The sequence below is a fragment of the Budorcas taxicolor genome, chromosome 2 (assembly GCF_023091745.1).
Source record: "Budorcas taxicolor isolate Tak-1 chromosome 2, Takin1.1, whole genome shotgun sequence".
Taxonomy (NCBI): domain Eukaryota; kingdom Metazoa; phylum Chordata; class Mammalia; order Artiodactyla; family Bovidae; genus Budorcas; species Budorcas taxicolor.
Window position 1 is genome coordinate 82,605,152 of NC_068911.1, and position 14,150 is coordinate 82,619,301.

Here is a 14,150-nt window from a genome sequence, read left to right on the forward strand (position 1 = left end):
TATTTTGAATGTGCATGATCAATTTCTGTCACTTGTCCAACACCTAGAAGTGCCTGACAACATCCTAACATGAATTTCTGGATTGGTTTCAGAAGCAGAGTGACGGATAACTGAATCTACAAGTGGTTGATCTATTTTGATGTGAACTTAATTAATGCTGCATATGAAACTCCAAATGTCACAATACAGTTTTACAATTTTAATTATTAGACTGACTTAGCTAACTCATTTAAAAACGAAATTTGAACTTAATTTAATGTGTTATTAAATTCTTTTCAACAAATTCATTTTTAAGAGAAAAGGTTTTATAAAATCATTCAATTATGATTTTACCATGTGGATGAGAACTATACAAAAATGTCACAAATAATATATGCCTTCAACATTATGACTGGAATTGTGAATTTGCAGAGAAGGATTGAGCTGCCCACCTATGACGTCTGGTCACGTAATCCAAGCCGCTGTTTAATGAATTTGGAGATTAGGAGCTGAGGCCGTTTCTGGTACTCCACGAGAACATCATGGGGAGAGTTGATCTGGTCACATTCAAGTCTGTTGAGAAGTGTCACACAGACCACAGCAGCTGGAAATGTAAACAAGACCATTACTGAGCAAATGGGTTTATCTTTCTTATAGAAACATTAACAGGACACTCCCCGTGTCCCTCGAACATGGGCTTTGTGTTGCTCTCCCTCTAGACGCCTGTATTATGACTCATGTTTCTGTGGACTCCCGTCCAACACTCCATCTAAATAAATTAATTGAAATCGTTTTCAGTACTCTCCCTACTCCTTTCCCCTACAACTGGTTAGATTAAGGCTCAGAAAATCTTTGTATTCAAGACAAGAACGAGAAAGGATCTTTGCCATTCAAGATACACAGACCTCCAGTTCTTAGAGCAGGCTTTTCTTTCTTGAGGATATAACTAGGGAGCTAGCCATTTTTCCTGAGATGACATTTTACTCCTTGATCCAATGTTTGAGTGTGCCTGCTGGAAAGGGAAGTAACCAGAGAAGAGATATGAATGCTAACCTCAGGAAATAGCCTTAAGGGCAAGTCCTGACACTTTTGAAATTTGAGAAAAAAGTGAAACAATATGTTTAAACATAAGAATCAGCTCCATGAAGTAGCACATTTATTAGCATTTAGTTTCTAAAGAATGATGACAAAATCTTGTGACAGTTCCAAAACTAAGGGGAAAGAACAAGCATCTTTCTTTTCTAAAAAATGAAAGCTTCATTTTTGATAAGTCACCATAAAGGCAACATCTTGGTTTGTTCCATCAAGAACTCTGGAGAAACACTGGGTACCCTACAAATTTTTTATTGCCAGTTTCACATGAAATCTTTGATTTCAAGGAATATGGTTACAAAATCAGTGACAATCACTTTGAATTGATAGCAGTTATCATAATCTCTATGTTCATCTGCATCATTTAAAGACGGATTTCAGTGGATCTGGGATTAGATGTAGCTACCTTCACAAGCTTTGAGGTCATAAAGATAAAGTTGGGTATGAATGTGATATTTATTTCTTTGACTTCTCTGCTATCTCATGCTTCTGGATTTGAGAAGGAAAAATGGACTGTAGCTATAATAGGTGCTATCTTTTTTGTTTGGTTTAGCTCTTGCTATATGCTGGGTATTTACGGTACCATTTATACCTCATTGCTGTGCCGTAAGCTAGCTATTATTCTTAGTCTCTTTTGACAAATGATGAAATGAGGAATTAGGGAGGTCAAAAGGCCCAGGGAGACACAGCTAGTAAATAGCCAATCAACTCCCCACTTCGTAAACTGCTGAGAAGACTCCTTTTCCTCCCATCCCTCCTCTGCTGAGCTGGCACATGGCAAACCATAAGGCAGACCTGTCCTGACCTACCAGTCAAACTGACCCTCCTGTTCAGTGAACTGTGAAAAGCAATGAAAATATCCAACTGGAACCGAGTCAAATATTTCATCACCTAGGACCCTATTTATTCAAAAATCATCTGGTTGTAAAGCAACTTGGCCCAACAGGTAAACAAGCAAATGGAAGGGCTAGAAACTTCCTCAGCTTTTCAAGTTAATGATCAGCTAGTCTGTGAAGGCTGACATGGGCTGGTGGTAGCAGGGAAAAGATGAAAGTCCTTCTCTAATCCTTCACTTGGCAGAGGGATAAAAGGAAACTCGTGCTTGTCAAGGAGCAAGAGCTGACTTTACTAAATGTCTTCTCCGGTGATTTCGTGGGTAGTGCCAAAGAGGGACAAGAACAGGTCACTGTGATCTCAGTGGGGTTTTCTTGATGCTGACAGACCAGTTAACAAGCAGCTTGTAATAATCTTGTCATCTAAAATTACAATTTCCACAAGCAATTAAAAGGGACCAACTTACCCAAAACAATTTTTCAGAATTAAGCCTGACAGTTTTGCTACTATAATCCTCATATTGGGCAGGGAGGATGGCTCCTGTGGAGGGGCATTTAGTTACCTAGCTGTCACCAAGGAGGTTGTCAGCTAAGTGACCTCAGGCTGCAATGGGGTGGGAACACACCAGCACCAACATGGAGCTCAATCCACTCAGAGCTGCACCAGGAACTCCCAGTGATTCTCAACTCTTTGATCGTTAAATTTTTCCCCTCTGATAAAAGCTGTAACTGGAACCTCTCTTCAAATAAATACACGTGTGCATATACACATAAAATATTGGGTTGGTCAAAATGTTCATTTGGATTTTCCCATATATTATGAGAAAACCTGAACAAACATTTTGGCCAATCTAGTATTTGTATATTAGAGAAGGAAATGGCAACCCACTCTGGTATTCTTGCCTGGAGAATCCCGTAGACAGAGGAGCCTGGTAGGCTGCTGTCCAAGGGGTAGCACAGAGTTAGACACGACTGAAGCAACTTAGCATGCATGCATGCATTGGAGAAGGAAATGGCAACCCACTCCAGTATTCTTGCCGGGAGAATCCCAGGGACAGGGGAGCCTGGTGGGCTGCCATCTATAGGGTAGCACAAAGTCAGACACGACTGAAGCGACTTAGCAGCAGCAACAGCAGACTTACAGAATTAGGAGTGAGGAGTAAAAAAGGACAGTTAAGCTGTATTTTATTAAAAAAAAACAATTATCAGTTAAATTATTTGCACATTGATATTTGACAACTATTGCCTTAAAGACTTTAAACTTTATCCCTAATTAAATCAAATGAAAACAAATGTTCATACCTGCACCCTAGCACTTTAGATTCCCAAAGAAATGCTGGATTAGAACCAAGATTTAGTATTAACTCTATCAAAAATTGTCCCATATTTTTTATGAAAGTGTTACTAAAGACATAGTCAATGTAATACAGCTGATCACTTATGTTTAACATACTTGAATAAAGTTTTATGACAAACCTCAAATGCTTTCTTTTATAAGATAATGAGTGCTGTATTACTCAGAGTCTCCATTTGCAACTTGGCTTCTAGGAAACTCAGACTATTTATATTTAGTATTGCCCTTCTAGTTAGCTGTTTGCTATTGAGAACATCCCATTCACTCCCTTAACTGCATGCCTCTTATTCTCTTTACTTTTGCTTAAGTTATTTATACATTAATCTTTTATTGAAAGCTGCTGCTCATGCCTTTTCAAAAAATGGGGAAAGTATAGGTAATCTGTCAATAGATAAATATGTTACTCTTTTACACCTTATGGAGTAGTGTAGAAAGTGGGAGCAAAGAGGCAGGAGTTATCAGGGCTAGTCCATCATTGTTTTGATCTAGCTGTGCTTCCTTTGACAGGTCACTTTTTACTCTCTGAGTCTTATTCTCTGAGAAAGGAACAGGTTGGACCTCAAAGGTCTCGCCCAAGCCCACACCTTCAGCATCTGTGTCTCACATTATCTTGGTGTGAGGACCATGCTGTCATCTCCTGGGGATCCAGGTTCAACCTTGGGAACTTGCACTTCTGTTGGATGCTGGACCTCCAAGCAGAGCTGTGTCAGGATGGGCAGAGGATGGAACCTGCTATGCTGGGGTTGGGGGCTCCAGCAGGGAGAATTCCTCACTGGGGTCACAGATGGAGAGAGGCAGGTCACGGATAATGCTATCACACAAAAAGTTGGATCCATGGATCCAAATCATTCTCTGATGGGTGAGTGTGTTGGCACAAGGCAGGCAGAAGTAGGATAGAGGACAGGAGAGTATAATTAAAATGAATCAAACAAAATTCTAGACACTCACTTTCATTAAAAATATGTAAAAATCAGCAAAACAAGAAGAAACAATTTTTTAAAAATTTTACCTTTATAAGCATAATAAATGAATTACTTATCATTTATGTCTGGTTTCCCAAATACACTGACTTATTTTCTTGGTAAAATAATATCTATACTTACAAATGAATAAGTATCAACATGCTGCTTTACTTGATTTCAACACTATCTTGATATATGATTAGCCTTTAGGGGCTTTGCTTTCTGAAGTAGCACAACTATCTGCTCACAACATATAAAATTAAAAAATCTGCACTTATTTTTTTGTTTCCTGTGAATAGAGACTCTGAACCTTGTGTATCCATTGGAGGCTGCCAGGAAGACACAGCAGGGCATGGTGCATGGGGCCTCAAGTCAGAGAGAAGTCAATTCCAGTTCCAGTTCAGCTACTTATTTAGTGTGAGAACTTGGGAAAGTTGTTAGCCTCTCTGAGCCACAGTATCTCTCAGCAGATACTGTGAGGGTGAAGAACTGCAATGGGTCACCTTTTGCTTTTGTACAGTAATAATTTAAAACCCCAGTTTTCCCATTTTTGAGTTAAGAAATACTCCAGCTCCAGACTGAATATAATCTTTAATCCTTGTTGTAATATCTTGTTTACTCTATCAATGATCATCCTGCAGATCCCAGAGCCCAACAGCCTTCATTTCTTGGATCAGCAGATGAATATAATATGGACTTAAAGTCAGGATTCTGCTCCCTTTCATCAAGCTGTAGTAAAGTAATATTATGAAGACTGAATTTATCCCCAAAGTTCCCAGTATGTGTCAAAAGAAATAACAGTGAATTCTTCCTTTACCCTAAAGAAAAACCACTGTGAGTGCTGCCAAAAACTAAAGACAAAGAAGATTTAAGTGAACCTAATCTTGGATAAATACTAGGTTTCATATATTGTTGTGCAAGCAAGCATGTGTCAAAAGGCAGCCAGCACTGTCTTTTAAAGATGGATAAAAACTGAACATACTTGTCACAAGTTCCCAGTGCAAAAGGAATATCATCTTTAACCAGAATGTTAGGGGTTTTAATTAAAGTAGATTTTGTTTTAAGAGTTGGAAAGATGTATGCATATTATAGAACCATAGATGAATATATTTATATAGCATTATGCAGTATGTTTACATGGTTCTGAAGATTCAGTCTTTCAAGGTAGAATAATTTAGTGAAGACCGCTATTTCCCTCACTTAAATCTTTGTTAAAGCGACAATGGACTCCCACTATTCTTTTTCAGCACAATGAATGAGATCAGGATAACAACTGTGGAGTAGAGGTATCCATGGCTCCATTTCAAGTAGTTTGTCCATCTATCAGATATTAGGAGATATAGAAGTATTATAAGAAACTTATAGCAAAAGGATGCTTAACTTTATAAGGTTTTGCCACTTCCTACTGGGACGAGTATGTGGCATTCCAGAGTCCTTTAGATAATCCCAAGCAATAAATGTAGCTGAATAACAAGGAACCAGCTGACTTTGTTATAGCTATCTTCTATGGGCTATAGAGGTTGAGTAGTCATTCTTTTTATTCATTTAGGAAATATTTATTGAAAGACCATATACAAATATTATTCTAAGTGCGAATACCAGACCCCCTGACCTGCCTCTTGAGAAATCTGTATGCAGGTCAGGAAGCAACAGTTAGAACTGGACATGGAACAACAGACTGGTTCCAAATAGGAAAAGGAGCATGTCAAGGCTGTATATTGTCACCCTGCTTATTTAAATTATATGCAGAGTACATCATGAGAAATGCTGGGCTGGAAGAAACACAAGCTGGAATCAAGACTGCCGGGAGAAATATCAATAACCTCAGATATGCAGATGACACCACCCATATGGCAGAAAGTGAAGAGGAACTAAAAAGCCTCTCGCTGAAAGTGAAAGAGGAGAGTGAAAAAGTTGGCTTAAAGCTCAACATTCAGAAAACAAAGATCATGGCATCCAGTCCCATCACTTCATGAGAAATAGATGGGGAAACAGTGGAAACAATGTCAGACTTTATTTTTGGGGGCTCCAAAATCACTGCAGATGGTGACTGCAGCCATGAAATTAAAAGATGCATACTCCTTGGAAGAAAAGTTATGACCAACCTATGCAGCATATTGAAAAGCAGAGACATTACTTTCCAACAAAGTAGTCAAGGCTATGGTTTTTCCAGTAGTCATGTATGGATGTGAGAGTTGACTGTGAAGAAGGCTGAGCGCCGAAGAATTGATGCTTTTGAACTGTGGTGTTGGAGAAGACTCTTGAGAGTCCCTTGGACTGCAAGGAGATCCAACCAGTCCATTCTGAAGGAGATCAACCCTGGGATTTCTTTGGAAGGAATGATGCTAAAGCTGAAACTCCAGTACTTTGGCCACCTCATGTGAAGAGTTGACTCATTGGAAAAGACTCTGATGCTGGGAGGGATTGGGGGCAGGAGGAGAAGGGGACGACAGAGGATGAGATGGTTGGATGGCATCACCGACTTGATGGACGTGAGTCTGAGTGAACTCTGGGAGTTGGTGATGGACAGGGAGGCCTGGCATGCTGCAATTCATGGGTCGCAAAGAGTCGGACACGACTGAGCAACTGAACTGAACTGAACTGAAAGATATAGCAAGAAAATAACAAACAGCATTCGTGTTCTTGTACTACTTATGTTGTAATGGAGATAGATGCTAAATATGTATCTTCATGTATTAATATGTGCAAAATTATATGTAAGTTAGTATATAAAGAAACAAGAAATGTAGTTTGGTATAGTAGTAAATACGATACAGAGAAATGAGGTAGAAAAAGTGAATGAGTGGGTAAGTAGAATGAATGGGAGTGAGTAGTTTAGGTAGTCATGCAAAATGTCCCTGATGAAGTGAGAATTATGTCCCTTAATGTAAGTGAGATCTTACATGAATCGTAAAGATAAGAAGTGCTAGTCCATGGGGTCTCAGGACCTCCTTGTCCTGGTGAATGCAGAAAGATCTGTTTTTGCACTAGTCCATACTCAATGAGCGACTCCTCTGAGAACAATGATTCTCTAGAAGACTCTTGTTTAAATACAATATTATTTATAAGCTGAAACCATTAGGCATCATTGCCTTAGTATGAACCCAGTCATCTGGTACTACTAAAGGAACAGAAAAGGCCATTAGAGAAGGCCATTTGGAGACACATGGGGAATGGGTCTTTGCTGACAGTGGGAGCAAGATGGAGGGGGAACGGGAATAGGCCTGGGAGTCTTGAGCATTTGGTGCCAGATGAAACATATTTTCCAGTGTTGCTTGCTGCTGCTGCTGCTGCTGCTAAGTCACTTCAGTCGTGTCCGACTCTGTGTGACTCCATAGATGGCAGCCCACCAGGCTCCCTCATCCCTGGGATTCTCCAGGCAAGAACACTGGAGTGGGTTGCCATTTCCTTCTCCAGTGCATGAAAGTGAAAAGTGAAAGTGAAGTCACTCAATTGTGTCAGACTCTTAGTGATGCCAGGGACTGCAGCCTTCCAGGCTCCTCCGTCCATGGGACTTTCCAGGCAAGAGTACTGGAGTGGGGTGCCATTGACTCCTCCACCAGTGTTGTTTACCATTGGTATATAACCTCCCTGATAAGTATGTTAAAGCAGCTGTTTGTGAAGGCTCTCACAGCCCTTCCCCAGATGAAGCTCTTCCAGCTCATACAGAGCTTTTCCAAGCTTCACTGCATTCAGGGTCGAATATAATGAAGTGGGGATGAAAGATGGGAACATGGCAGAATCATATGCATGGGGTTTTGATCTGTGTCCTTGGTGGTTGACCTTCCAGGGGTTGATCTTCCTGTACCAAGAATTCATCTTTGGAAACAGTGGTGTCTGAGGGAAATAAAGAGTCCCTGTCACCAAGAAGAAATTTGGACAGAAATTCTCCCAAGAACTACAGAATTACGTACTTACAGATACAACCTTTAGTGTGAATGTTGGCAGCCTAGAAGGGATCTGCTCAAGGAAAAGGCAGCATCAGTGGCCTGGAAGACAGCTATTGGCAGGCTGACATCAGCTACCAACAGCTTCAATAGCAGCAGAAAAGGGAAAACACAGCAGAGGGCAGGAACTAGAGCATGCTAGAGAGGAAAGAGCCTAGGAGGGGACCTGCAGGTGGCAGAGAGAGCAAGGTCACAAGGACTTGTAGCAAGGGCAAAAACTCTCTCATATCAGTAACTTCTCTGAGGTTTCGGCAACATTTCAAAGAGAGAAAGATGGGTCCAGTGTTCACAAGCCTAGAACTTCTCTGACTGCCTCTTAAGAAAGAACTGATGATGATCACCAAACTTACATCAGGGCAGCAGTTTGTGACCTGGCATGTTGTGTTTGACTAAATTGGTTACCAAATTTTCCTCTATTTGCATATTAGAGGGAGGTCACCTAATTTGCACATTAGGTCACTCAAGTGACCACTTGCTATCTCCATAAGAAAGAAACATGAGGAAACATTTCCTGGAGCAGAAATCATCTGAATCCAGGTGTTCCTGCAGGTCATTGCTGGTTGGGCTGCTGCTCCGGGAAGGGCGAGTTGCTCCCAGCTAGGGCTCCCACCCTCACTAACTTGTGGAAGAAAAGCAGATGTTATTGCTTCCCTGAAAGTGGGTATTAATGATGGCCTTCTAAAGAAGACAAGGATGCAATGACACCCTTCACTCATATGTTACAAGGGTTTGTGTGTGCTTTCATTCTGCGATGAGAGCAATGGTTCTACAGTTAATCTCTTCTTGTGATGTACAACTTCTTTCTAAGACGTGCTTTTAGATTACCACATACATTTTGTTTGTAGCTTTGTGTATTAAAATTAGGTGACAATAAGGACAAATACTAGAATTAAAATTCTACTTGTGATCAAGTAAATCATTATCGGGCTATACTTCTTTGCTTCTTTGAAGATTTCTTCTTTGGTTCTGGGACACTAGATCTCCAAGTGTTCTGCCCATTGCACTGACCCCTCCTCCTTGGTTTCTGCTAGATCTCCCTCACCTGCCCTAACTTTTTCATCTGTTTCTACATTGATTTGCTTTGTCATCTCATTCATTGCAGTACTTTAAATACTACCTACATGTTGGCAACTTACAACTTTCTTTCTTTACTTCTCCAGTCCAAACTTCACACCTGCACTCAAGATTGATAAACCCACCTGCTTATTTAACCTCTATTTGACACCTACTATATTACCCCCATCTCTTTTTAATATCTTCTGCTTCTGTCCTTTATCGGGCCCATCTTTGTGTGAAATGTTCCCTTGGTATCTCTAATTTTCTTGGAGAGATCTCTAGTCTTTCCCATTCTGTTGTTTTCCTCTATTTCTTGGCATTGATCCCTGAAGAAGGCTTTCTTATCTCTTTTTGCTATTCTTTGGAACTCTGCATTCAGATGCTTATATCTTTCCTTTTCTCCTTTGCTTTTCGCTTCTCTTCTTTTTACAGCTATTTGTAAGGTCTCCTCAGACAGCCATTTTGCTGTTTTGCATTTCTTTGCCATGGGGATGGTCTTGATCCCTGTCTCCTGTACAATCTCATGAACCTCAGTCCATAGTTCATCAGGCACTCTATCTATCAGATCTAGTCCCTTAAATCTATTTCTCACTTCCACTGTATAATCATAAGGGTTTGGATTTAGGTCATACCTGAATGGTCTAGTGGTTTTCCCTACTTTCTTCAATTTAAGTCTGAATTTGGCAATAAGGAGCTCATGATCTGAGACACAGTTATCTCCTGGTCTTGTTTTTGTTGACTGTATAGAGCTTCTCCATCTTTGGCTGCAAAGAATATAATCAACCTGATTTTGGTGTTGACCATCTGGTGATGTCCATGTGTAGAGTCTTCTCTTGTGTTGTTGGAAGAGGGTGTTTGCTATGACCAGTGCATTTTCTTGGCAAAACTCTATTAGTCTTTGCCCTGCTTCACTCCGTATTCCAAGGCCAGATTTGCCTGTTACTCCAGGTGTTTCTTGACTTTCTACTTTTGCATTCCAGTCCCCTATAATGAAAAGAACATCCTTTTTGGGTGTTAGTTCTAAAAGGTCTTCTAGGTCTTCATAGAACCGTTCAACTTCAGCTTCTTCAGCATTACTGGTTGGGGCATAGACTTGGATTACTGTGATATTGAACGGTTTGCCTTGGAAACGAACAGAGATCATTCTGTCGTTTTTGAGATGGCATCCAAGTACTGCATGTCGGACTCTTTTGTTGACCATGATGGCTACTCCATTTCTTCTAAGGGATTCCTGTGCACAGTAGTAGATATAATGGTCATCTGAGTTAAATTCATCCATTCCAGTCCATTTTAGTTCGCTGATTCCTAGAATGTCGACATTCACTCTTGCCATCTCTTGTTTGACAAGAATACACAGAAGAACTGTACAAAAAAGATCTTCAAGATCAAGATAATCACGATGGTGTGATCACTAATCTAGAGCCAGACATCCTGGAATGTGAAGTCAAGTGGGCCTTAGGAAGCATCACTACCAACAAAGCTAGTGGAGGTGATGGAATTCCAGTTGAGCTGTTTCAAATCCTGAAAGATGATGCTGTGAAAGTGCTGCACTCAATATGCCAGCAAATTTGGAAAACTCGGCAGTGGCCACAGGACTGGAAAAGGTCAGTTTTCATTCCAATTCCAAAGAAAGGCAATGCCAAAGAATGCTCAAACTACCACACAATTGCACTCATCTCACACGCTAGTAAAGTAATGCTCAAAATTCTCCAAGCCAAGCTTCAGCAATACGTGAATCATGAACTTCCAGATGTTCAAGCTGGTTTTAGAAAAGGCAGAGGAACCAGAGATCAAGTTGCCAACATCCGCTGGATCATGGAAAAAGCAAGAGAGTTCCAGAAAAACATCTATTTCTGCTTTTTTGACTATGCCAAAGCCTTGAGACTGTGTGGATCACAATAAACTATGGAAAATTGTGAAAGAGATGGGAATACCAGACCACCTGACCTGCCTCTTGAGAAACCTATATGCAGGTCAGGAAGCAACAGTTAGAACTGGACATGGAACAACAGACTGGTTCCAAATAGGAAAAGGGGTACGTCAAGGCTGTCTATTGTCACCCTGCTTATTTAAATTATATGCAGAATACATCATGAGAAACGCTGGGCTGGAAGAAGCACAAGCTGGAATCAAGATTGCTAGGAGAAATATCAATAACCTCAGATATGCAGATGATACCACCCTTATGGCAGAAAGTGAAGAGGAACTAAAAAGCCTCTTGATGAAAGTGAAAGTGGAGAGTGAAAAAGTTGGCTTAAAGCTCAACATTCAGAAAACAAAGATCATGACATCTGGTCCCATCACTTCTTGGACAGTGTCAGACTTTATTTTTCTGGGCTCCAAAATCACTGCAGATGGTGACTGCAGCCATGAAATTTAAAAATGCTTACTCCTTGGAAGAAAAGTTATGACCAACCTAGATATCATATTGAAAAGCAGAGACATTACTTTGCCAACAAATGTCTGTCTAGTTAAGGCTATGCTTTTTCCAGTGGTCATGTATGGATGTGAGAGTTGGACTGTGAAGAAAGCTGAGCACTGAAAAATTGATGCTTTTGAACTGTGGTGTTGGAGAAGACTCTTCAGAATCCCTTGGACTTTAAGGAGATCCAACCAGTCCATTCTGAAGATCAGCCCTGGGATTTCTTTGGAAGGAATGATGCTAAAGCTGAAACTCCAGTACTTTGGCCACCTCATGAGAAGAGTTGACTCATTGGAAAAGACTCTGATGCTGGGAGGGATTGGGGGCAGGAGGAGAAGGGGACGACCGAGGATGAGATGGCTGGATGGCATCACTGACTCGATGGATGTGAGTCTGAGTGAACTCCGGGAGTTGGTGATGGACAGGGAAGCCTGGCGTGCTGCGATTCATGGGGTCTCAAAGAGTCAGACACGACTGAGCGACTGAACTGAACTGAACTGACTGACAGTACCCCCAGGATTTCCCTGATAGCTCAGTTGACAAAGAATCTGCCTGCAATGCCGGAGACCCTGGTTCAGTTCCTGGGTTAGGAAGAACCACTGGAGAAGGGATAGGCTACTCACTCCAGTATTCCTGGGCTTCCCTTGTGGCTCAGCTGGTCAAGAATCTGCCTGCAATGTGAGAGACCTATGTTCAATCCCTGGGTTGGGAAGATCCCCTGGAGAAGGGAAAGGCTACCCATTCCAGTATTCTGGCCTGGAGAATTCCATGGACTGTATAGTCCAGGGGGTCACAAAGAGTCAGACACAACTGAACAACTTTCACTTTCACGGTACCCCCAAAGCTCCAACGAATATTCTCTGTCCCAACTGTGATAACTCCATCCTTCCAGCTGTTCAGGCCCAAAGCCTGGGAGTCGATCTTCACTCTTGTGTTTCTCTCCAAATTCACATCACATTGTCAACAAATCTTGCTGGGTTTGCTTTCAAGCTGTATCTAGCATGATTGCTTCCCACTTTCTCGACTGTTGTTCATATCTCCCTAGACTATGGGATCAGCCTTCCTATCTCCCTGCTTCTGCCATGGACCCCAGTAGGCTCTTCCCAGATGAGCAGCCAGTGTGCTGCTGTTCAAAGGCAAGCCAGATCCCATCACTTCTCCATTCAAAGGCCTCCAGTGGTTTCTCATGTTGCTCAGAGTGAAAGTCACAGTTCTCATGGGGACCACACAGTCCTCACTGACTCCATCCCCTACCCTCTCCACTGCTGTCACTGCCCTCCAGACACACTGGTCTCCCCGTGTGTCCAGATACTCTGAATGCTCCTGCTTGGCAGTCTTAGATTTGCATTTCCCAGACTGCTTTGCCCAGACACCCACATGGCATTTTCCTAAATGGCACCTTCTCCGTGCACCCTTCCCTATTTTAATTTATGGTTTTCCTCCTTACCTTGGTTGTCCCTGTGCCCTTTTCCTGCCTTATTTTTTCACCATCATGCTCCTCAGCATCTAACATACTACTATATTGTTATAGATAACTCTTTGTTGTTATTTCTCTCCCTGCTAGAACTCCTCAAGGGCAGAGATTCTGTGTCATCCTTTGCTGGGTCCATATTGCCTGGGTGCTTAGGAAACTAGGTGATGCATAGGAGAAAGTTCTTCTTTCTTTAGGAAGACAATGATTGAGACAAATCTTATCAGCCAAAAATCTGATTTAAAATCCAGGCTTCTTGTATTGTGCCATGCACTCAGTAGGCATGCTATAAAACACATTTGAATAGATGACATTTTTTATGGACTCTTATGAAAAAAGACAATTGCCATGTGAAAAACAAAACTAGGCATTTTTTTTTAAGTTGCTCCAATGTTTTCTTGGACATCATTATTCATATTTGGGGACTACTTACCACTCAAAAATATTATTTTAGATGATGATCTGAGGCTTTCACAGCCAAGTTAATATATAATATTTAACTAACTTTGAAGCTTTACCTTTTCCATCAGTTAAGCTTGATTTTTGTAATCTAGAAGATGAGTATGAAAATAATTTTAAATAAAAAAGAATAGTTATATTGATTAATTCTCATGAAAATTATGTTTTACTTCAATAGGTTTTCTTGGTATTGGTCAAATGTTAGTGGTTCTATGGGAATAATTTCACCCAAAATAAAAATGCATGCCACATCCATATTTGGCTTCATAATGCCATTCTCCACCCAAAGAAGCAGAGCTTCTTGGAAAAATGTATGATTCCAGACCTGAGGCAAAGACAATGCAAGTGATGCCTAAATGCTAAGAGGATTATGTCAAAAAAGGATGCTAGAAGAGACTTTTCCTAGCCAATTTTGGGATAATTTGAATATCAAAAGAATAATGACAGAAGCTGTATATACACACTGCTTTGAACAAAATGAGCAAAACAATAACTCCCTATCCCCAAAAAGAGAGAGAGAGAGGAGTGTGAGAAAGAAAGCCTCTTTTTAAAAAATACCAGCTAATATATGTAGG

General features: G+C 40.9%; 1 protein-coding gene across 1 annotated transcript in view; it reads right to left on the minus strand.

Moving 5' to 3' along the window:
* Window positions 1–431: 431 nt before the first annotated feature.
* Window positions 432–14,150, minus strand: part of UPP2 (uridine phosphorylase 2) — a 39,136-nt gene continuing 25,417 nt past the window's right edge. Inside the window, exon 7 of the mRNA XM_052664322.1 lies at window positions 432–583. Coding sequence (XP_052520282.1) covers window positions 432–583 — 152 coding nt within the window. The remainder of the gene's footprint in view (window positions 584–14,150) is intronic.